At 46.0% G+C, this 24,194-nt stretch overlaps 1 protein-coding gene across 1 annotated transcript in view; it reads right to left on the bottom strand.

Moving 5' to 3' along the window:
* Window positions 1–6,927: 6,927 nt before the first annotated feature.
* The window catches only part of DNHD1 (dynein heavy chain domain 1), a 67,430-nt gene continuing 50,163 nt past the window's right edge, over window positions 6,928–24,194 (bottom strand). Inside the window, exons 25-42 of the mRNA XM_037051600.1 lie at window positions 23,886–24,094; window positions 23,474–23,678; window positions 23,296–23,398; window positions 19,652–19,801; window positions 19,214–19,396; window positions 18,657–19,088; window positions 17,987–18,458; window positions 12,746–13,051; window positions 12,361–12,513; window positions 12,007–12,185; window positions 10,913–11,878; window positions 10,533–10,719; window positions 10,208–10,324; window positions 9,881–10,082; window positions 8,794–8,885; window positions 8,493–8,642; window positions 7,463–8,271; window positions 6,928–7,279 (exon numbers count right to left, since the gene is read on the bottom strand). Coding sequence (XP_036907495.1) covers window positions 6,929–7,279; window positions 7,463–8,271; window positions 8,493–8,642; window positions 8,794–8,885; window positions 9,881–10,082; window positions 10,208–10,324; window positions 10,533–10,719; window positions 10,913–11,878; window positions 12,007–12,185; window positions 12,361–12,513; window positions 12,746–13,051; window positions 17,987–18,458; window positions 18,657–19,088; window positions 19,214–19,396; window positions 19,652–19,801; window positions 23,296–23,398; window positions 23,474–23,678; window positions 23,886–24,094 — 5,266 coding nt within the window. The 3' untranslated portion in view covers window position 6,928. The remainder of the gene's footprint in view (window positions 7,280–7,462; window positions 8,272–8,492; window positions 8,643–8,793; window positions 8,886–9,880; window positions 10,083–10,207; window positions 10,325–10,532; window positions 10,720–10,912; window positions 11,879–12,006; window positions 12,186–12,360; window positions 12,514–12,745; window positions 13,052–17,986; window positions 18,459–18,656; window positions 19,089–19,213; window positions 19,397–19,651; window positions 19,802–23,295; window positions 23,399–23,473; window positions 23,679–23,885; window positions 24,095–24,194) is intronic.

The following is a 24,194-nucleotide window of genomic DNA, read 5'->3' as shown; positions in this document are numbered from 1 at the left end:
GTTCTAAAACTAAAAATGTCAATGTAAATTACTCAGCTTGAACAACAGAAAATAGACCAAGAGAAATGGACAGGGCCTCATGAACCTGCAGCACTACAACAAGACCTAATGTGTCATCAAAATCCCAGAAGATGAGAAAGGATGGAACTGAGAAAGCACCTGATGAAAAACTAGCTGAAACATTTCTAAACTGGGTAAGAGACAAAAACCTATGGACTCAAGAAGCAGAGTGAACAACCCCTAAACCAGATAATCATTAAGAGGTCCATATTAAAACATTAAACGTACGAAACTAAAGAGTACTGAAAGATAAAGAAAACTGCTATACCTAAATGGAAAAGAACAATTTGAAAGACAGCAGAGTTCTTTTCATCAGAAACCATGGAAGCTATAGAAAAATGGCACAGTATTTTTTCAGGTTTTCAAATAAAACAACCCAGAATCACACCCAGTGAAAATATCCTGCCCTGGCTGGCATAGCTCAGAGGATTGAGCGCGGGCCTGTGAACCAGACGATCGCGGTTCGATTCCCAGTCAGGGCACATGCCTGGGTTGCAAACTGGTTCCTTGCAGGCCAGCTACCATCAGGGGATGCACAAAAGGCAACCATACATTGATGTTTCTCTCCCTCTCTCCTTCCCCTCTAAAAATAAATAAAATAAATAAAACCTTTAAAAAATATATCCTGAAGGAATGAAGGGGCAAATGTGGTTATTCTCAGTTGAAGGAAAAGTAAAATTTGTCACCAGCTGACCTCTAAAAAAAGGGGGGTTAGAAGAGTTTGTCTAAACAAAGGAAATGATGAAATCTGAAAATATTGAGAAGTGTGAAAGAGCACAGTAAACAAAAGTATGTGCAAATACAACTAGGTTTCCTGAATCGCGCTTGATGTTTTGAAGCAAAAATCATAACACTCTGCTGTGGTTCTAAATGTATGTAGAAGAACTATTTAAGACAATTCCACTAAAAATGTGGAAGGATAAAGGGGATGTAAGTTTTCTTGACTTCACTTGGACTGGTGACATAACACCTGTAGAACCTGTTAAGATTATATATAGACACATAGAGCAACCACTAAAAAGCTATACAAAGATACAAGCTCAAAAACACTATAGTTAACTCAAAGTGAAATTATTAAAAAGTATTCAGTCCATAGGAAGGCAGAAAAGAAAATGGCAGAGAGAGCAAACAAAAAATAAAATGGCTGATTTATTCCCTAACATAACAATTACAATATATGTTAATGATCTGAATACATCAATTAAACAACAGAATTGGGCAGGATAGTAAAAAGGAACCTAACTTGTCTACAGAAAATTCACTTGAAATATAACAGTATAGGCAAATTGAAAGTAAGAGGATGAAAAAGATACACAATGCAAACATTACTGAAAGGAAAACAGAAGTGCTTATATTAAGATAAAGTTGACCAGAGGAAAAGATTTTGTCAGAGAAGGACGTATAATGATAAACAGGTCAATGCAGCATGAAGGAATAATGCAGGTTGCAAAACACAAGAAAACTGATATAACTAAAAGGAGAAATAGGCAAATCCACAATTGCAGTTGGAGACTTCAACACCCCTCTCAATAATTGGTAAAGCAACTAGAGAGAAAATTGGCATTTATATATAGGAGAACTATTAGAAATAGTTCTAAAATTAGGAATTAATCACAGGAAAATCTTCAAACACTAAGAATCTAAATAATATACTTCCAAATAACCCATGGGTCAAAGAATTTACAAGGGAAATAATATATTGAATAATTAAAATGAAAGCACATCATCAAATTTTGTGATACAGCTAAAGCAATGCTGACAGGTATATTTATTGTTCTAAATGCATACATTGAAAGAGATAGTCTCAAATCAATAATCAAAGTTCTGACCTCAATCATCCAGAAAAGTACGGAGTAAGATGAATCCAAAGCAAGTAGGAAGAAGGCGATTAATGAAGGTAGGAGCAGAAATCCATGAAATTAAAAACAAAAACAATAGAACAAGCCAGTGAAACAACTGTATCTTTGAAAAGATGAATAAAATTACAAACCTCCTGAAGGACTAACAGAGAAAAGACAAATTGTCAATATCAGAAGTGAAACAACCATCACTACAACTTGGGCAGACATAACTATATAAAGATAATAAAGATACTGCAAACAACTCTGTGTGTATTTGACAACTTAGTTGAAATGGAACATTTCCTTAGAAGTAAAACCACACAGAGTATTACAACTCGTTTAATATAAAGTAAGTAATTTAAATAGCCCTGTAACTATTAAGGAAATTATTTTTAAAATTCCAAGAAAAAAGAAGCAAAATAGAGACAGACTTATAGATAGCAGACTTACAGCTGTCAGAAGAAAGGTTGGGGGACTGGGTGGGCAGTGTGGAGGGATGGAGCAAAAAAAAATTACTTGAACAATAACATTTCAATAAAAATAAGTTTAAAAACAAGAATGAAGCAGAATGAGGACAGGGACCTGCTCCACCTTACTGCTGTAACTCCCCTAACTAGAACAGTACATGGTATATACCATATTTTTTGATCTATAAGATGCACCCCCCAAATTTGCGAGGAAAAGGGGGTGCATCTTATAGTCTGAATGTAGCTTACCTGGCTTGCTGTCAGGGGTGGCAGTGGAGTGGGGTCGCAGGTTTTTAAATATTTTACCGCATTTTTTGCTTCAAAATTTTTTGCCCCTATTTTCCTCCTCTAAAACCTAGGTGCTTCTTATGGTCTGGTGTGTCTTACAGTCCTAAAATATAGTAGTAAGTGCTCAATAAATATTATCAGATGGAAAAAAAAGAATCTTAACCTAGTCTCACACCTTATACAAAAATTAACACAAAATGGATCATGAACTTTGATGCAAAATAATAAAACTATAAAACCTGTAGAAAAGAAACGAGAAAATCTTTGGAATCTTGGGTTAGGCAAAGAGGGTTAAACTTGACATTGAAAGCATAATTTATAAAAGGAAACATGGATAAACTAGACTTCATCGAAATTAAAAAACTTTGCTCTATGAAAGACCCTGTTAAGAGGAAGCTATAGACTGGGAGAAAATATTTGCCAACTGCATAACTGACAAAGGATCTCAATAGTAAAAAACCTGATAACCGTATATCTACTAAAGAAATTGAATTTGTAATGTAAAACCTCCTCCACAAAAACAAAACAAAACAAAAAACCCAGGCCCCGATAGCCCTACTGGCAAATTCCACCAACCACTGATGGAAGAAAGAGCATCAATCCTACAGACTTCGAGGAAGTAGAAAAGGACTGAACACTTCCCAACTCATTTTGTTTGCGACCCTCTGAGACAGAAACCTGGGAGCAGAGTTGCTAGAACATGCTGTATTTAATTAATTTCACTAAGTGCTGGCAGATTGCTCCCAGAATAACTACTCCAGTATATGTGCCCATCAACAGTGCATGAGGCTTCTTGTTTTCCACTATCAACCTTGTATATGGTAGAGATACAATGCTGTGGAGAGAATGGCTATTGGAGAAAAATACCTGGTTTCAAAAACTGGCTGTACTATTTTCTGACTCAGTGACCTTCGATAATTTACTTAATCTATATCTCAGATTCCTCATTTGTACGATGGAAAAATATTAATATCTTAAAAACATCAGGGCTTCTTAGGCATTAATGGGTGAAAATGGTACTGTGTTGTATTTCAGACATTTCCCTTATTCTATTTCTGAATGAGGATTTCAAATCAGAATAAAAAGCTACAGAAATAAGTGAGTTTCACGTGAGCTGCAGACCATTAGTCAATATTTTTGGTTTTTGGATTATTGGTGCATGCAGTGTACAAAGTGGATCACAAATTTCCTTATAAATATGCAAATAAAATTTAGCTCCTCTCTCAATTATTGATCTGGTTTTCCTCACAAGTTCATTCCCTTCCTGCACTCCACCAAATAGTGGAAGAGGCTAGAAATAAATGTAATTCAATCTTTTTAGGTTTCATTTGTCCTCTTTGACATAAATGCTGAGAAGCTCTACTTTCTCCTACCTCTGCTTCTCTGCAAAGTGACGTCTGGGTGTAGAGGGAAGAGCATTTTGATATCAGGAAGAAGGGACCCCCTGGCCTAATACTGGTCCTTGGGTGTGACAAGCTGGAATCCTCTGGGTACAGGTGGCCCAGTTCCGTACATGGGCATTCTGCCAACATTTGCTTCTGAAGCTGATGAATCCATGGTCTTGTCTTTTTTAGCTGTTAGGGCCTGTGCCCCTCCCTGCTAACTTGGCCTTCTTGCAACAACTCACTTTGGTGCCACAGATCAGTGATTTTCTGCCGCATTCCCCATTGAGCCTAAAGGACCTCTACTCAGCATCCACACCACACAGGAATCAAGAGACACCTCTTTATGACCATGCCACTCTGCCCCTATAATGCTCCTGGGTGACAGTAAGTCCATGCTGTAAAGCATTTCCCATCTAAAGCCTCGGGCGGGAAAAGGGCCAAAGCCTCTTTGGCCTCACCATGTCCGTTTACTCCTCCATCCCAAAGTCCCAGGTCACGTTGATTTTGTCTTCTCTGTCTCTCCTCTCTGCTCCATCTGCCCCCATCCACTGGGACATGATGGCACATAGTTCTCCCCTTTGTCCTGTGTCTGTGTTCCTTTTTCCTTTCATTGTTTGGGACCTTAATTTCTTAGTGGGATTTTAATTTATCTGGTAGACAATTTCAGTAGTGAAATTGTCAAATCCAGAGCATTTTTACACAGCAGCCATTGTATTTAGGCTATACTGTCATATGGTACTTAATTTATAATCTCCAATCGATTCAGTTTAATAACTTGGTTGGGCATAATTCAGAATGAATTTTGGTCCAGAGAATGGTGTGTATTTGCAGAAAATATTCTGTACCAACCAATCTCAGATGTTTTTTTAGGTATTTCACTGTTGCTTTCTGCTCCCACTGGACGACAAATAGTATTGATGATAAACATGGATAGAAGCTTCATTTATCCAAAAGGACGTCTTCAATATTCTACTGGTCGCCTCCCCTGAAGGAACAGCCATGCCTCTGGTTGATCGTGGGAGAGAAAATGGAATGGTTTCTGAGGACAGTGGAAAAAAAGAAAGCAGAGGCTCTCGCCTCTCTGCTCTGCACTTTGTTACGAGGCGTCAGTTGCACCAGTCACTAGTGAGTGGGGTGACTGTGAACAGATTGTGCACCGACACTGAGTGCACGCTTGATTTGCGTTTCCTCCTATCATGTAGCTTGTAACTAGCCAGACAGCAATGGAAATAAGTTGTACCTGGTAAATTTTGGTGCTGTGGGCAAGCAGAGGACGCCCCTGGAGGCCTTTAGCTCTGCCATTCTCTAGCCCAATTTTTATCTGAGAGGTTTGCTCTGAGATGGTATGCAATCATGCAACTAATAATAACTCCACGTATCAAGCTTGATTTCCAACTCCCAACTTGTCTCTCCCTCAGATTGCCCGTCTCAGTTAAAGACACTGCGGTCCTCCCAGTTGCTTACACCTAAAATCTAGGACTCATCCTAGAGTTGTCCTCCTCCCTCCCTCTTCACATCTAACTCACCAGCAAATCCTGCTGGCTTTGCCTCCAGAATATTTCTTAAATCCATTCATTCTCCATCTCCGTTATGACCCTCATGCAAAATCCATCCTCTCTCCCTTGAATTACTTCAATAGCGTCCAAACAAATCTTCCTCCCTGTTACTCTGGATTTTCTTCCACTCATCCATCAAAGAACAGCCAGAGTGATCTTTGGAAAATGCAAATTAGATCATGTCATCGCCCACCTAATACTCTCCAATGGATTCCTCCTCATGCTTTCAGAAAACACAAGCTCATTATCATGAAAAGGCTCTGTGTGATCTACGCCTTTCTATGTCTCTCTATACTCTTGGCTCACTCTGCCCCTCACTCACCATGCTCCAGGTACACGTTCTGTTCCTTGAACACCACAGGGTTATTCTGGCTCAAGACCTTTGAACCTACTGAGCATTCTACCAGAAATATTCCTCCTTTTCAAATATTCAGAAAGCTGTTCCTTACCACCCAAACTGCAGGGTCTGGCACAAATAACACCCCTTTTTATTACAAAATCATAAGCATGTAATTCTGTAACATAAAAGTATCACACTCAAACACAGCATATGACATTTTAGATGAAATATTCAAACTGCTCTCCATCTTGTGCGAGACATTCACATACCGAATCAACCACACTCAAGCAGGCATTACTAATGCTCAACCTGTATATTAACTCTCCCCTCTAGTCACCCTCTAACATATCAGCCTACTTTATATTCTTTATTGCACTTAAAAGTCAAGTTTAACTTATCTATGTGTTGACCTTTTATTGGCTGTTTTAGAACGACCTGCATTAGAACAACCTCATTAGTGCCTGGAAGAACACCTGGTTCAAAGGAGGGCTCAACAAATAACTGTTGAATGAACATAGGACTGTGTGTCATTTTGCTTGTTTGTTGTGTGTGTGGCTCACTCAGAGAATCCACTGTAGGGGAAGGGATGACTGGTAGGGCAGGATTGGGGCAGTCCCAATAATACCACCAAGTGCCCTTAGAAATCATTGTGAATTGTAATGTTATCCCTTTGAAAATACCCTTGTGGATTTAGCAAAATGGGCTGTGACCATAGTAGAGAGCTGGGCAAGGATTCTGGATCCTGCATGTTAGCCATTCCCAGATCTGCCTGGGCCTGACCAATACTGGGCCCATCTCTCTATAGTGTCTCCACACTCCCCTTTCCCTGGTTGCCAGGCATCCACACTCTTCTGCCTTCTGTGTGAATACATCTCTTCTCAGTTGCGCTTTCCCCTCAGTGTGTCACATCCTCAGTGTGAACACACCATTATTTCTGACAAATCTCAGAACTCTTTCATTGGATCGCTCCAACTTTATTTTGGTTGAGGACTCAGGGCAGGGGAGGGCTGCACACATGGACTCTCCGTTGAACACAGATGGCGGGACTGAGCTTGGTGGGCAAGGGCAGGTGCATCAGGATATTCCTGCTGTGTAGCCTAGTAGTGCCCAGGGGCCCTTCCATGTACACAGGACAAGAATATACAGCCAGGCCAGCAAGGTGTGGCAGGTCATTGGTGCCCGGCGTCTGGGTGCTGATGCTGACTGGAGGCAGAGGGCTGGGCTGGCTGGAGGGACTGTCCTTCAAAGCCCCTGCTAGCGGGTCCCACTGGGCATTCCAGAGCTGTAGCCCAATCAGTAGCAGCCCTGTCTCTGGAACCGTGGGGTTTGGGCTGTTCACCACCTGGGGGCGCCAGAAGCCAGTCAGTCAGGGCTAGGAAGCTAAGGGGTCTTTGTAAGGTGGGATCAGAGAAGATGGGGTTACTGAAGAGACAAGATCACCAACAGGCAAGGTGGGATAGCTGTGAGGTGTAATCAGGAAGGTGGAGGGGGCGGAATTGGAAATGAAGGGGCTGCGGGAAGATACCTGGAGGTACAGAGGGTTGCTGTTCAGCTCTTGACGTTTATGGGGAAGATGACTGGATCTGGAGCCTTGACAACCAGGCAGATTCGAGCTGGGCACAGAGTGGTCCAGGATGACTGTAGCAAAGGCAGCCTCCCAGCGCAGTGCCAGCAGCAGGCGGCGCGGGTAGCAAAAGGCTGATAGGTGAAAAATGCGCTTTGGTACTTCAGTGCCTGCGCCCAGGTAGCGAACCAAAAGCTGCCCACGGCGTGACAGCTGTCGCAGCCAGTGCCAGGGCGGCTGCGGCCCTGCTTGTGCATAGCGTCGCCAAGGCGGGGGTAGGCGGCCAGTCCAGAGAGCGTGAGCCACAGCTGCACAGCGTGGGAAGGCACACGGGGGTGCTCCCTTCAGCTGCTGCAATAGGCAGTCAAGGTCCTGCTGCAGCATCTTCACCAGCTGGTTCAATTCCAGCACCTCGGTCTGCAGGAAGCCCTCTAGAGGCCGCCCCTCGTTTAGCCTCATCGCCATCCACCGGGCGCCAGACTGGTCTTGGCGAGTGTTCTCTGTCAGTAGAGCCTGCAATGATTTCAGTCTCCGTTTGGCTAGAACCAGACGCTGCAGTAGCCGACTTTTGGTGCGCCGAGAGCCTCCCCTTGGCATAGGCACCCAAGTGGGTGAACTCCGTTGCAGGGCACTCAGGAGAGCGCGACTCTGATGTCGCAGCAGCCAGGCCTGGGAGCTAGCGCTCAGTCCACAGATCCCTGGTTCAGGCCACGTGGACAGTAGGTGCATCTGGGTCTTGCACTCTGCCATAGCATCCAGCTCCTCCAGCTCTGGGAGGTGGAGGTGGAGGGTGAGAGACGAAGTGTCTCCCCAGTACAGACCCAGAAGAGTCTGTACTGTTCCTCTGACACTATAAGCCATCATCACCCTGTAACTATGTGAAGATTGTACCCTCATACCCCTTTGTTGCCAACGCTGTTCTCACTCCTAGGAGGGTAGCACTACACTGCGCTGTTCCCCACCCCAACACAGGTACCTGGCCGATGCTTACCTGGGTTGGGCAACAGACTGGCCAGAAGGTACTGGGGTGTGTGTGGTTGGTCCCAACTCCCCCTGCTGGGACTCAGGCAGGAATGTACGAGGCTAATCACGGACTCCCTGTCCTCGTTGTCTCCCAGAGGACCCCCATAGAACACCAAAGCTGAAGACGAGATCAGAGCCCCTCAATTCCAGCCCCTGCAGTTTCCACCACTTCCCAAACCAGAGTTATAAATGATGTCCTGGTCTCGGTACTCCCATATCTACCCCTTTCCTGGGGGCTGATGACTACACGGGGGCAGGAAGAGTCTCACCAGCCAGCTCCTGCATGGCAGCATGGGGATTACTAAGGCTGGCCCACAGCTGGTCTTGAATCTGAAGGACCTGGGTGAAGGTCACTTGGCTCCTGGGGGAGGGGAGCAGGTAGTAGGCTTTCATTTAAAACCATCTATATGCTGAGGACTCACATCTTTCTCTCCAACCCAAACATCTCTCCTGAGCTCCAAACTCATGAGGGCTCACTAGTCATTGCCAATTGATGACCTCAAATTCAACTTGCTTTCAGTAAAAATCACCATTTCCCTCACCACCAGCCACCTAATTGTTCAAGGATAATTCTGAGAGCCATCCTTGATTCCTCTTCCTCACCCCATATTTACTCTCCCTGCTGTGACCTTAGTCCCTACCACCATGATCTCTCCCTTGAGACTTCCAGAGACTCCTAAAACTGTTCTGCTTGCCTCCAGCCCAGCCCTGTCTGGTCCATTCTCCACACCGAAGACAGAGTGATTTTTCAAACAGAGAAATAGGACTACATTTCTTTCCCTACTTAAAACCCTCAGTGGGCCCTGGCTGGTGTAGCTCAGTGGATTGAGCGCAGGCCTGCAAACCAGAGAATTGTGGTTCGATTCCCAGTCAGGACACATGCCTGGGTTGCAGGCCAGGTCCCAGCAGGGGACACACGAGACACAACCATACACTGGGTCTCCCTCTCTCCTTCCTTCCCCTCGAAAGATAAATAAAATCTTTAAAAAAAAAAACCCTCAGTGGCTTCCCATTGTTCTCAAGATAAAATCAGGTCCCTTAGCATGGTCTTAAAGGCCCTTTACCACAAGCCTCACTTTTTCCACTCAACCCCTAGCATGTCTACCTCTGGCACACTGCTGCCTTCTCCCTCCTGCTAGTTCTCTCTGCTCAGAAAGGACTCATCTCCACCTGATCTGCCTCTGCTTTCAAGACTCAGTTCAAACTGAGGTCCCAAAGTCCTTGGAGAAGTTGTCTTTGGCTTCCCCCTACCCTCACACTTTGGTGCTCTCCAGAGGGGAATCCCAGACCCTGTGGGAAAATACTCAGCATTTGCTGTGTGACTGACTGATGAAGCAGGATGGGCGGGTCTCTCACCAGCGCCCCCTGTGTGCCTGCAGCTTCATTCCATATTGCTGCCGGTGTAGCAGGAGGCTGTGTAGGAGGAGCAGGGGCAGCGTCCTGGTAAGGGGTTGCATGTAGGGTCCTTGCTGGGCTAGCTCCACACTGTTGATCAAGATGTGGCCCAGCTCCAGTGACTGCTCCCAGAAAACAGGCATGCAGTGCTGAGTCAGCACAGCTAGAGAGAGAGAGACAGACAGACAGACAGACAGAAAGGAGAGTGCTGAGTCAGCACAGCAGTCGCCCTCCCTCTTCCAATCTGATATGATAGCCTTTGTGGGGGATTGGGAGTTGGTGCCTCACCTGGTAAAGAAGCAATAGCCTCTGCAGACACAATAAGCCAAAGACGGAAATCTCTGTGGACCACAATCCTACTTGCAGGTTGGGCTAAAAGAGGTTCTAACTCCAGGTCCGAGACCACTAGGGTACAGACATGGGGCTGAGTTTAATCAGTGGGTAAAGAGGGTCAGACACAAATCTAGGGATCAGACTTGAGGCTAAGAGGTCAAGAGTCAAATACAGGGGACAGGCCGGAAGCTAGGGGATTGCCCATGTGGTCTGAGAGGTCAAGCTTAGGCCCAAGTGTAGGAAAAGAGTCCTAGAAATGATCTCTTAGCAGCAAACCCACCCGTGGCTCCATCCAGCAGCCCCAGCAAGGGCTGTAGCAGCTCTTTTGGCCAGTGAGGCATCAGGTGACAGTTCTCCAGCACCAGCCAGTGCCCTTTGTGCATTGCCTGGCACAGAGTGCTGACCACATAGGAAACCGGGTCCCAGGCCTCAGAGCCCAGGGCTATCACTTCCAGGTGCTTCTGCCCCTGGGGAGCACAGACAGATGTCAGAATAACTCAGTGACCCTAGAGTGACCCAAGAGGCCCAGAGTAATGCCACAGTCACCCCAAAAGTCCCAGGCTAATCCAAAAGACTCATGAGAATGTTGGGAGGCTCAACCCACCCCATCCCAGTCCATAGGAGCCTGGGTCCTCTGTGGCCAAGAGGCATGGCTCAAACCTGCTCATGCTGTGCGGCCAATTTCTGGATGACAGTCAGGGGGTGCAAAATAGCTGTGGGGTGACCAGGTCGTGGCAACAAGATCAGCAGGGGCTGAGTAGCCTGGCTGTGTTCAAAGGGTATGGTGGAGGCACTCAGGTTCTCATCCAGGGGCCGGCCCAGGAGGCTGGTGGTGAAGTCTGCCAGGGCAGCCGTAAGGCACTCAGGTCTCAGCACACGCCACAGGATCAGCTTCTGGAGGAGGCTGAATGGATCAGGCCCAGGCCCAGGTGCAGGCCCCAGTACTGTGGATGACAGTGACAGGTAAGCCTGCCAAACACTGGAGTGGCCTGCCAGGGATACACGCAACCCAGCAAATTGGGGCAGCAGTTCTAACATTCCACATTCATGCCAGGCCCTCGGCCCTAGCCAGGCTGGTCGAGTCACACCTGGAACTGGCTTGCTATAGCCTATGCTGGGAGAGGCTGCCAGTCCAGGCCAAAGTGCCAGCCTCTCCAGATCTGGTGCCTTCCTTGCCACTTGCAGCAGAGCCAAAGCACCCAAGGCACCTACCAAGGGTATGTGGGTCAGGCCCAGTGCAGCTACAGTGCTGCCCAGCAGCTGTCGGGTCAGCTGTGTTTTCAGCTGTAGCAGATGGCTGGGCAGATCCTGCCCCTGATGGTTCTCACACTGTTTCATGCTGTTCAGAGCCTGCTTGGTGGCTGCCAGCCAATTCTCTGAGCCCATACGGAAGGGTAGCAGCAGGTTCTGCAGTGGGCTAAGGGCCTTGATAATGGCCATTCCATGCTGGACCACACGCCGATAGGGTGCCCACCGTACCACCTCCCGCATCCTCAGGTCTTCTAGCTCCTCATAGTGGGCACGCAGCTGACATAGTTCTGCCTGTGTCCTTAACATGTCTCGCAGGAACTTGGCTGGTTTCTGATGATTTCGGTTCTGGGACAGTAGCATCAGTAAGAGCCGTTCCTGCGTACAGTCATTGTTGCACGGATTTGTCCCTTCCCCCACAATCCCCCATCGTCTCCACTCTTCTCCACACCCATACCTGGCCCCTCCAAAGATTATCCCAACCTATAGAGCAGATTCCCGAGCACCTCAGCAGCCTCCATGGCTTTTTGGGCATCCAGGGCTCTTGTCTTGAGGTCCTGCCAGTGAATCTCGAGCTCGGGATGCTCTGTGCACAAGATTTCATGCAGCATCTGTTCTTCGAGGATATCCATGTTCAGGCCCAGATCCAGCACGTTCAGCCTCTTCAGCAGTTCACAACCTAGTACTTGGGGTCATATAGGAAACACGTAACCCCTTCCCCTGGGCAGAACCAGAAGGTAGGATGCACAGGGAGTGTGGTTCCCTGCTATAGTCCTGAACCTACTCTGGGCCAGATTGAATGAAGCTGGGGGCCTAGTATGTCACAAAGCTGTGCTGGCAACCTACCCATTGGGCCTCACCTTTTTCCAAAGCACTAAGGGGGAGGTTAGTGCTCAGGTAGAGACAGAAGCCAGGCTGCACCTGGGGTGGGCTCAGCTGCTCCCGCTGCAGTAGCCATTGCAGTTCTTGGCATCCTAGGCCCAGCTCCATGTTGGTTAGTAGCACAGGCAGGCCTGTGAGGGGGAGGCAAGGACACACTACCCACCATGCCGGCATGTAGGCCCCCCCATGCACAAAATGAGCTCCCCTGTGGATAACAGCCGGATTCTTTCAGGGCTCTTCAATAGAGTTAGTGCCTGGGATGAAAGTGGGAGGTGAGGTACGACTGGGGTGTGAGAGACACGAGGGGCCACAGAGTGTGGGGAGGACAGAAGGAGGATATGGCACGTGGGGACCAGTTCTTACCACAAGCAGCTGCCTCCAGCAGCTGAGGACCCAGGTCTGGGTTAGAGCCTGAGAATACACTGAGGTAGGGCATGGGCGGAGACTGGGTCTCAGAGGCTGGCCTTGACTTCTGCCTCTCTGTCTCATCCTCCTTTTTCTCTTGCTCTTGCTTCTCTTCCTTTTCCTCCTCTTCCTTCTTGCCCCTTTCCTCTGCCTTCTGCTCTTTTATCTTGTCCCTAGCCTCATCACTCTCTTCACTATCATTGTCTTCCTCTTCCGAGTCCTCCTCTTCACACTCTTTTTCGTCGTTTTTCCTGTAGCCCGTCCCTGTGCGGAAAGATGCAGAGGACCTATTCTCAGAGGAAGAACTAGCGTGCCAGGAGCACCGTTTACCCATGAGCTCCATTTCACCAGGGAAGTCACTTCAGCTCTTTGTGACTCAGTTTCCTTGACTGCAAAATGGGGTTGATATCAGTGAGTCCCTCAGAGTGCTACTGTGAAGAAGACACAAAGCCACAATTAGAACGCACTCAGCTGGCACTTAGTAAGCAGTCAATAAATGTTAGCCATCATTATTATTACTCTAAAATTCCAGGGCGGGGGTTCTAGTCACCCCCGAAATTGGCTCCATTTCTGCCTTTCTGTGGGTTGACAAGTCAGTAACTTTCCCTTTTTGCCTGAGCTAATCTGTCACTAACAACTAAAAGAGTCATCACTAATACGGAGGTCAGTGCTTATGAGTGGAAGGCCATAAACGGTGGAATTAGTCATGGGCGGCATAGTGAACACAGAGGTTTGCCTAACCATTGGCCATCTCAGCTCCTCCTCCTGTGCCTTCTCTACTGCAGGAGCCAGAAAACAGAAATACTTATTATTGAAGTATTAAAAACTTAGTAATTTAAAAATATCTTATTTATTTTTAGAGAGAGGAAGGGAGGGAGAAAGAGAGGGAGAGGCACATCATTGTGTGGTTGCCTCCTGTGCACCCCCTACTTGCGACCTGGCCTGCTACCCAGGCATGTGCCCTAGACTGGGACTGGAACAAGCGACCCTTTGGTTTGCAGGCCAGTACTCAATCCACTGAGCCACACCAGCCAGGGCAAGAACTTTCTTAGAAGTATTAAGCTTTTAAGAAGTGGACAAGTGGAAGTTGGTGGTACAGTTTGGTATGTTCATTTCCTATTGCTTAACAAATTACCACAAACCTGGCAGCTTAAAACAGCACCTACTTATTATCTCAGTTCTATAGGTTGGAAGCCTAGCACCACATGATTGGATGATCTGCTTAGGGTCTCACTGGGCTGAAATCAAGGCAGTAATTGGTGTTTGATTCTCCACGGCATCATCTGGGACTGGGGGCCTCTTCCAGGCTTATAGTTTCCCTTCTTTCCCTGTAGCCACTCTATGTTCAAGTCAGCAACTGTTCAGTTCATTGAATCTTTCTTGTGTTTTAAATCTTTTTTACTTTCTCTTCTTTCCTCCTTTCTTCTTAGAGGGGTACAGGTGATTACATTAGCCCCACCCAGATAATTCAGGATACTACAAGGGGGGATCCAAAAAACCCGATAATTATCTTCTGGAAAGCGGGGCCCTTGTCATACAGCCTTTGTCTGCTATGAGTGTTCTAGGGATCCATCTGTATCAGCGGACCAGCTGGCATTACTGTGAGAGGCTGCATTCAGCTTCAGTGAATTTTTTTGAAAACTCTTTTGCACGTTTGCCCATTTCATGGTGGGTGATTTACAAGTGCGCCTGCCCACACCACGCAATGTTCAGCAGTTTTTGACCAAAAACAGCATGACCTTCCAACCCTTGCCTCACCCTCCCTATTCACCCAGTTTCACCCCAAACAACTTTTTAAAAAATTTTCCCAATGAAAAAACTCCTCAAAGGGAAATGTTTTGCAGATGTGGAAGAGGTAATAAAAAACAGCAGAAGCACTAAAAGGCATCAATATTGACAAGTTCAAAAATTGTTTTGAGCAGTGGGAAAGACATCTTGATAGGTGTATTGCATCAAATGGAGAGTACTTTGAAGGTGACTGAAGTTTCAACAAGAACACACAACTTTTTATAACTAAATTCCAGAGTTTGGGGGGTTCCCCCCTCATATCCCAATCTTAAGGTCAGTTGATTAGTAACCTTTATTACAAATAAGTCCCTATTTGTTTAAGCCACGGTAATTTGGCTTTTTGTTACTGGTAGTGTGAGCATTTCTAAATGATAAAGCAAACTGGGTGTTGGAGGAAGCAATGCGGGTTTTTCTTTTCTCGACTGGGAAGGTGACTGGGCTATGAGGTAAGTAAGAAGCTGTCTTAGGTCATGGGACTTAGACCATGTGCCCCCTGAACTTTAGTGGATTTAGTAGAAGATATTGGAGTGTGCTGGCTCTACTTCTGTACCAAGAAGGGAGAAACCTTAAGCAAATTCCTTTCTACTCATAGCAAGCAATTTCAGACCATAGATGATAAGATACTCACGCACCTTGCTGCTTTGTAAAAATGATTCTCTAATTCATGTTGCATGGGATAGGAAATTATGAGCTACTGGAGGAGCTTAGAGAATCAGGAAAGCCTCACCCCAGACACTTTTCTCTCTGCCCTCCCTACTTGATAAAGGTAGTAGTCTCCTTTCCTCTTTTGATTTGGATACAGCCCAAAGCAAAGGGGCCTACATTCTATGGCTGATCAGCCTTAGCTCACTAGTAAGACTTTTTTTTTTTTAATATACAACTCTGAGGCGAAGGCCAAGATTTAGATGGATGACAATTATACTAAAGCTTAGTGGACTTGGTGGAGCCCCCAGAACCAATGTTAAGAGACAGAAGCCAGAAGGTATGGTTTAAATTCAAGAATGAGAATGTACCAAGATTTGTAGCATTAATTAATAGCTAACAGAGTCCTTATAAATGAAATCTGAAAGGAAAAGATGAGAGATATAAGGGGATTATCCAGAAAATTCTTCATCTAGTAATAAGTGATCTGTGTTTGCTTAATTTTAAGGCAAATCCCAAGCCCCCAACAGAGTCCAATAGGACATAGACATCTAAGGCAGAACAGCTATAAACAGGGGACTCCTTCCCAACTGTTTTTTTTTTTTCACAGATAAACCTGGAGGCAATGGGCAAAGAAAATTATACTACTTATCAGAACCCAGGGCAGCCGGATTGGCTGTCCAAAAATTCCATCGCCAGTGAAATAATGCTAATCTTTTGCCTTACTATTTCTGTCTGGCATTATATAGTACATGCTAGAGACTAATTAATAGTGTGTTTTTCTTATCCTGTCCCAGTTTCTAAGCAGGAAGTTTATTGTAATTGTCTTGATCTGATCTTGCTTCACTTTGCATATCAGGTATATTGATATGGTGAGATGGCATGGAATCTCTCATAGGTTATAGAATCATGAAGACTTCCAGCCAAAAATAGAGGCACAGGTAGATATGCTTTGCCTTCTTGCACAACTATAAGAAGAAATCACAATTAATCTCAAAACAAAAAAAAAAAACCCCAAACAACCAGAACTGCCAGAAAAATTGAACCGTATCGAAGTCCAGCAACCAAAGATTTAAAGAAGAAATACTCATCCAGATGGGATGAATTATCAAGGCTACTCTATCCAGCAAAGCTATCAGTTAGAATTGAAGAGCAGATAAAGTGCTTCTCAGACAAGGTAGAGCTAAAGGAGTTCAACATCACCAAGCTCCTATTTATGGGAAATGTTAAAGGGACTTATTTGGGGGGAAAAAGATGATCAAAACTATGAACAGTAAAATGACAACAAACAGACAACCGTCAACAACTAAACCTAAAAAAACAACCTGGGCAAAAAACTAAAGCAGGAACAGAATCATAGAAATGGAGATCACATGAAGGATTAGCAGCAGGGAGGGGCAAAGGGGAGAATGAGGGAAAAAGCACAGGGAATAAGAAGCATAACTGGTAGTTACAGAAGAGACATGGGGATGTTAAGAATAGTATGGGAAGTGGAGAAGCCAAAAAATGTGTAGGCACAGCCCATGGACATGAACTAAAGGGGAGGATTGCTGGGGGGAAGTGGGGTACCAGGTTGGGGGACAAAGGGGAAAAGTTTGGGGCAACTATAATAGCATAACCAATAAAATATACTTAAAATAAGTCACAATGTGCCCTGGCTGGTGTAGCTCAGTGGATTGAGCACGGGCCTGTGAAGCAAAGGGTCGCTGGTTTGGTTCCCAGTCAGGGCACATGCACGGGTTGCAGGCCAGGTCCCCAGTAGGGGACACATGGGAGGCGGCCACACATTGATGTTTCTCTCCCACTCTTTCTACTTCCCTTCCCCTCTCTCTAAAAATAAATAAATAAAATCTTTAAAAAAATTAAAATAAGTCACAATGTGACTTTTAAAAATTATAAATAAAAATTCTATGAGGAAAAAAATCATGAAGAGCCACATCCAGATCTAATCAAGAGCAAAGAACATCATTTAGAGTTCCTGGACTCAGAACTGTATGCAGCAATTAGATGTTTCTTCAGGGTGTCTCTCAGGGGGTGAATTCATTTATAGTTCTTTAATGGGTATTTTGGTAATGGTGCTTGGGCACAATGGGAAGTGGTGCTGAATAACCAAGGGGTGGACTGTAATGATGGTATTAGTGATATATTAGTAGTAATAATGACTAACGTTTTGAATAGGATATATTAGGCACTGTGTGAACCCTTTTTATGTAAACTTAGATTTAGAGAGATTAAGTATCTTGCCTTAGGTCAACACCTGGCAAAGGACAGATATTTGACCCAGACAGTCTGATTATAGACCCCATTATTATAAACCTTCCATCAGAGATGTCTGCTGTCATCACCTCTAACCCTTTCTTCTGGAAAATAAACACCTTCTCTTCCTTCCCCTAAGAAATGTTCCTTCTTACACTCCACCCACATGGTCTGTGATCCAAGCAGAACCAATAGAAATATTTTCCCAGAATCCCTGAACATAGGACAATTTTGGGTTGTAAAGCCCTAAATTCTTTGCCAAGTTTCCAGTGGTGCTGAGCGGGCCAGGGAGGTGGAAGATCACAGACGGACGGACTGCTCAGCCTCAGATCCATGATCATTGCAATATGGGCCAAAAGCTGTCAGTGTGGCCAAACTTAACAGCCTGGTGAAATATGGGATCGCCTGACTACAAAAATTTAGTGTCTTTATTGTGAAAAGGAAGAGCACTATGGCTGGGGTTGGGCAGTTCAGACACCCGAGAAGCATTGTGATTATGATCCCTGGCTTTACCTTTGCCCTCGGTGGGAACTGGGGCCATGCATCTAGTATCTTCCAGAGGCAGTGGGTTCAGCCAGATGAGAGCCTGGTTGCTGGGGTCAAGTACCAGGGGCCAGCGGCAACTATAGTAGTGGGTGCAACTTCGCAGAAGCAGGCCTGCCAGGCGAGCTGACTTTGCCTGGGGCTTCAGGTCTCGGTCCCACTGGAACTGCTCAGATTCAGAGCTCAGCAAGGACAGAAGGCTGAAGGGAGAGCGTGTGGAGAGCAGGGGCTTTTTTGGTGGTATAATGACAGATTTCTGATTCTGCTTCAGGGCCTGTGCCACATCGTCTGGGCCTAGGGTCTCCTGAAAGCCCCTACACAGAGCCAGCCACTTGGCCAGTAGTTCTTGGCGCCGTACTGGTGGGAAAGGACCCAGGTAAATGATGGCAGCTGAACACAGGAGGGCATCTCCAAACACAGTCGTGCAGTGCCCCTTCAGCTTCTGGTGTGGAAGGGAAAACCAGAGTGAGGATGGTAGAGTCAGATAGTCAGGAAGAGAAGGAATAAGACAGGATGTGGAGCAAAGCATGACAAGAAGAGCAGAGTGGAACAGAGGGAAACAGTGAGAACAGGTAGAGGAGAAGTGCAGGCAGTGGTGCAGAAGTGGACTTTGGGGGGAAATCTGGGAGGGGCTATTTACCTGCAGCTCTGTAGTCCAAGAATGCATGGGCGTGAGCAGTGCAGCCCTTATGGGCCACTTGTGATACTGGCAACTCTGAGCACAACTGAGATTCTCTACTAGACGGCTATGGGAAGCCTGAGCATCCTCCAGCTCCTTGGTCAGGGCCAAATTGTGCTCTAGAGTATCTTGAGCCTGGAACTGGTAGTAGGCCAGGCGGGCCTGCTCCCGAGCCAGTGTGGCTTCCACCTGCCGCAGCAGCAGGCCCGTGGGCAGTCCTCGGTGTTGTGCTAGCCTGTAGTGCAGAACAGCCCAGAGCCAGGCTGCCAGCCTTGCTGCAGGTATGCTTACTGCCCGTAGTGCTGCATCACTCATACCTGGAGCCTTCAGAGCTAGGTTTAACCTTATCACCTCTGAGTCCGTCATCTTCTCCTTGGGGAAGAACACCAGCTCCTGAGAAGGTTTGTTAAAAAGGATGGAAACACAGATGCTCAGAACCCTGCCCTAGCCTCCTCACCTTGTCAAGTGTCCCCTTTATGCATCCACTCTCCTCATCCGTTATGTCCCACATACCCTACCTGATAAAAATCCTCAGTGCATAACAGCTGCTTGGCACTGGCCCAGCCTCTTTCACGGTGGAACAGGTCACACAGAGCATCAGTCACCTGGACTACAGATTCGGGTGGTGCTCGATAGCTCCGGATCTCCTCAAAGTCGGTCACCTTCAGCTGGCTCAGGGGCCCAAGAAATGCCTTGCCCATCTAAATGAGGAAAGATTCACTCTTGAAGTGTGCTCCTGAAATGCCCTTTTTCTTCAAGGTGTTGTTGCCAACAGGGATCAACTCTTCCTAGGAGTCCCCATGAAGGGACCAGTCCTCAAGCCATCCTATTTACTTTTGCCCCCTCCCCCAGGAGACTCCATGACAAATCACCCCATGCACTCTTCTGGACATCCTATCAGGGGTTGTCCTCTCCCAGAGGGGAGCAGTACAGGAAAGGTGACAGGAAGAGCCCACCTGCTCCAGGAACGCCTCATGCTGAGCCCGCAGGGCATCCCATTGTTTGGTCAGGTTCTTAATGAGGTTCTCCTGCTGGCCGCACTCTGCCAGTTGCTGCTTGTGCAGGAGCTTGCCTTGCTCTAGCTGCTGATGCAGTGTGCTGAGGTTCTGTGAGCAGAGAGAGACCCAGGCTGCAGCTCCAGATCCTAGGCCAGGTGGAAATGCCCCAGGGAAGACCCCATGGGCTTGGGACTGCAGCATACTCCCCACTCAGGAGCTAAGGTGATTGATTAAGTTGAACTCCAAATAAACCATAGATACAGACTGAGCCCTAGAGCTGCCACTTCCTGGTCTGTCAGTTCCACATCTAGTGATGCAGCCTCTGAATTTATGGTTGCTTGTCTTGACCTGCCATTTAGCCCCAGGCAATCTGAATCCAAAGCCTATGTGCTTGACCACTGTGCTACACTCTCTCTCTTACTTGACCATTAGTGGCATTTGTCACAGAGGCAGTTCTCTTCCTCTTGAAACATTTTCCTTCCTAACTTCCATGATACCGTGTTCTGTTTTGGTTTTCTCCAACTCCTGTGGCTGCCCTTTCTCAGTCTTTTCCCCTGTCATCCATTAAATGTACCTCAGTAATTTTTTCAGGTCCCCCTTCTCTTCCCATCCCACATTTCTATATACCCTCCTTAATCTCATGACTTTGATTACCAGTTATATTTTAACAACTCCCAAGTCTCTATCTCTAGCCAGATTCTTTCCCTAGCCCCACACCCATGTGTCCATCTCCTTAATGGAAACCTCCTCTTTGGTGTCTCTCAGGCCCCTCAGACTCCACATGTCCAAAAACAAATATATGGCCTCCTCAGATCTCTTACAGTCTTGCTCATCTGCTCATGTGTTCTTTGTCTTAGCATTGTAGCAAAATACATCCAAATTTCCCCCCAAAAGAAACCTAATTGTTACACTGACTCCATCTCTTCTATTTCCCCCAAACCCAATGCAATCTTCAAAGTCTTCTAATTCCATCTCCCGAATGTCTTCCATGTCAATTCCCATCCCAGTACCCATCCCTCCTGCCTATGGTCTCTCACTCCTGAGCTTCTGTACTGGCTTCCCTTCTTAATCCCCTCCTCTAATCCACTTTCCCTACCTCAGCCCCACTGGTTTTCTAAAAGCTGAATAACATCATCGTCCTCATGACTCCGACCACACTTTCCATTGTTTCATTTGGTTTATAATGCCTCCATGACCAGAAGGCCTCTACTCATCTTTCCAATGTCATCTCTGTTTCCCTTCCCAGTATTCTACTCTCCAGCCTCTACTGACTTTCACTTCCTCCAATGTGGCCTCTGGAGGCCTCTGCACATGCTGTGAGTCCAGCCTGTGACATTCTTCCTCCCCACCCTCATTTAAGTAAAATCTTACCTAATATTCAGGCATCAATTTTGATGTTCTTAATTTGTTGGGTTACATATTTTAGGATTGTTTTTTGAGCACCTACTGTGGCACTATGCTTTCTCTAGAAAGTCTTTCTTGATACTTCAGGGTGCCCTTCACTTTCTCTGTCATCACACACTACTTTGTAATTGCCTGGATTAGTTTATCTTTTCCTGTAAACTAGGCATGGAAAAGGCAAGGACAGCGCATTACTGTTCTTATTAGGAGGAACTCTAACCTAATATCAATAGTGGCTAACATTTATTGAATTCTTAATATGTGCCAGCACTTTTAAATGCTTTCCATGTAAGACCTCATTTAATCCTCATTCTAAATTTCTCTGGGTTTCAGTTTTTTCATCTGTGAAATGGAGGGAAAAAGATCAGCCACCTCAGAAAGTTGTGGCAAAGATTTTTTCCATGTATCTATCTATCTGTCTATCTAGATATAAACATAAGATATAGACATAGACATAAATATTAATGAGTACCTGGACAAAAGAATATGGAGTTCAATTAATTTTTGTTGAATATAGTAATGAATAAATTAACCAATTGAATGTGAGAGAGAAAAGAGATAGAATTATCCAGAATGACTCCTGGGATTTGGCTTAAATGACTAAGTGGGTTGTCATGCCATTTCCTGGGGTGGAGACATTGAAAGAAGTATCACTATCATAACTGTTGTGTGAATGACCAAAGGATCTGACACTGAATGTCCCTGAGACTAGGAACATCTCTTACCTATATTTTGGGCCTCTTATGTTGTATTCTGTTCTAAATGACCTAGGGATCAGTGAATGATAGCACTTCTAAACCAGATCAACAATTCCCGGTACTGTGTTTATTATCTTGGGAAAAGGTAGGGCCCAAGACAAAAAACTGGAATACAAAAAACATGGGAGAGAGTACTCCTATCCTTCCATAAACTTCTCAGCTGTTTTTGGCATCTCAGCTGTCTTGAGGTTCAGTGTAACTAGTGATTCCCAGTGGTGGCCGGTAGGGGGCACCAGTTCCACAGAAACTTCAGGGAGCGTCATTTATCTAGAATGCGATGAAAACCACATGTGTGGATACAGTGTGAGACATGCCCTAGAGTTGCACCACTCTGGGTGGTAGCCCAGAGGGTACCAACCAGAAGAGGCAGGTTAGGCATTAGGAGCTGAAAGGCCTGGGAGCCCAGTAGAAAGTCAATCTACAAAGTAGATTATCTGCTTGTAAATTGGTCACCACTTCTCTGTAGTTATGGCTGAAACTGCATAGAAGTCTTATGTAGCAGGAAGGAAAAATGCTATTTTGGAATTCCTCTTATTAAAAATAAGACAAAAGAAAAAACCTCTCTTTATTTTGGGAAGATACCTTTAACTGAGAGTATTTGGCTATAAAATATGTGATGACTCCACTCCCACCAGTGTTAGCTAGATTTGAGAGGTTAGTTATTCAAAGGAGAATTGCTCTGTATTTGAAAGCAATAGGATTTAGGGTTTGGACTAGACACAAATCTTTTATTACATGAGAATTTTATTTGGAAAGCTGGAAAAGAAACGTGAGGTGGCAGAATAACATTGAGGAGCAGGTATTGGGAAGATGGGAGGAGAAGAGAAAAGTTGGTCACTGGGAAATACCCTGTAGAGGAGGGTGGTGGAAGAAATTCAGGTCATTGAGGACTAGCAGGCCATTTAAATCTGTTTCTGATTCTGTTGTAGAATGTGGATTTCCCCTACTGCCATTACCCATCCACTCTACACAGTAGCATTGTGAATTTGGTGCTTTGGGGAAGGAAGGGGTAGGGGGCAAAGAGGTATTGGAAGAGGGGTTAGTTACAAGAGGTGTGTCAACTAGCAGTGATGGAGCATTCAGGAGAAGAGGAGGATCAGAGGGATAGGTGGCCATGACAGTGTAATCCCTGCCCATCCCCAATGGGAATTTACAGAGATCTCGGGGAGCATTCTGAACTTCACATAGTCAAGGTACTAGAGGTAACCAGAAGCTGACACTTGGGTTTCACATGTTTAGAAGAATCAGCAAGGTCTTAGCTCTAAGTCCTTGGGGAGTTTTGAGTTTAAGGAGGAGGCAGCAAGGATTAGCAAGACCCTATGAGGATAGAGGGACTCTTCGGAGGCAAGAACTAAGGTTTAATCTGGTTGGTTCCTCCAAAGTCCCATTTTGGGCTTCTGTTTTGGTCCTAAGGTGCACGCCTCGTAGTCTTCTCCCCCTTACCAGGAGAGAGTCTTTCAGCTCCTGTTCCAAGGTGAGGACCTGGTTGGTGTGGGCACTGTGCTGCTCAAGTAGTGTTGTCAGATTCCCCAGGACATTGTGGACCCTGGAAACACAATGTTCCAGTGAGTGGACCTGAGGGAGAAGGAGGAGGTACCGGGCAGGGAATGGGACCACTCACCGCTGCGCCTTGTTCTTCATCTTCAAGATCATTTGTTGCTGCAGCAGCATGAAGGTGTCCAGGAAGTCTAGAAAGGTCTTGGGGGTGACAAGTGGCAATTCAGGGCACAGATGCCCATGGTAGCTGGCAGCAGAAAGGTGGATGAGAGCCATGGCTTTGGCCACACTGGGAACTGAGTCCTGGAGGTCTGGGCACTTCAAAGAATCTGCAACAAGTGTGGCTTTAGTCTGGACTAGTGAACTTGTAGAAAGGGAAAGGAAAGGGACCCTCTCCTGGCTCAGGAAGGAGGGCAGAAAAGGTGAAGGGGGTTCACTAGGTTTGAGAGAGGGAGAGAAGCCTAAGTAATAATCCTCATTAGAACCTGGTTGAAATGAATGGCAAGGACAAGGACAAGGACTTAAAAAGTTCTTACCATCACCAAGGGGTAGACCCTGAGCACCCTTCAGGTGGTGCTGGGCCACACTGATTAGGGAATCTTGGTCCCAGGGTTCGTAGCGGTCAATGCTGGCAACCGTCAGTTGAAGAAGTCTCAGGAAAAGGGTGGAGGGCAGCTGTTTGTGGACCTGGTCATCTCCGATCAGGATGAACATGTGAAGGTTGCTGCACACCTGCTGGTGGAACCTGTGGGCCAGGAGCTCAAATGCTGTCCTCCCTTTTATCCCTATTTGCCCACCCAGGCCCAGTCCCAACCCTGACTCCTGAGCCCTGACTTTCTGAACCC

Source organism: Sturnira hondurensis, unplaced genomic scaffold, assembly GCF_014824575.4.
Source record: "Sturnira hondurensis isolate 20B ecotype Veracruz unplaced genomic scaffold, ASM1482457v3 Scaffold0007378, whole genome shotgun sequence".
Lineage (NCBI taxonomy): Eukaryota > Metazoa > Chordata > Mammalia > Chiroptera > Phyllostomidae > Sturnira > Sturnira hondurensis.
The sequence above is the reverse complement of the archived record's forward strand: the minus strand, read 5'-3'. Positions and strand labels throughout refer to the sequence as shown.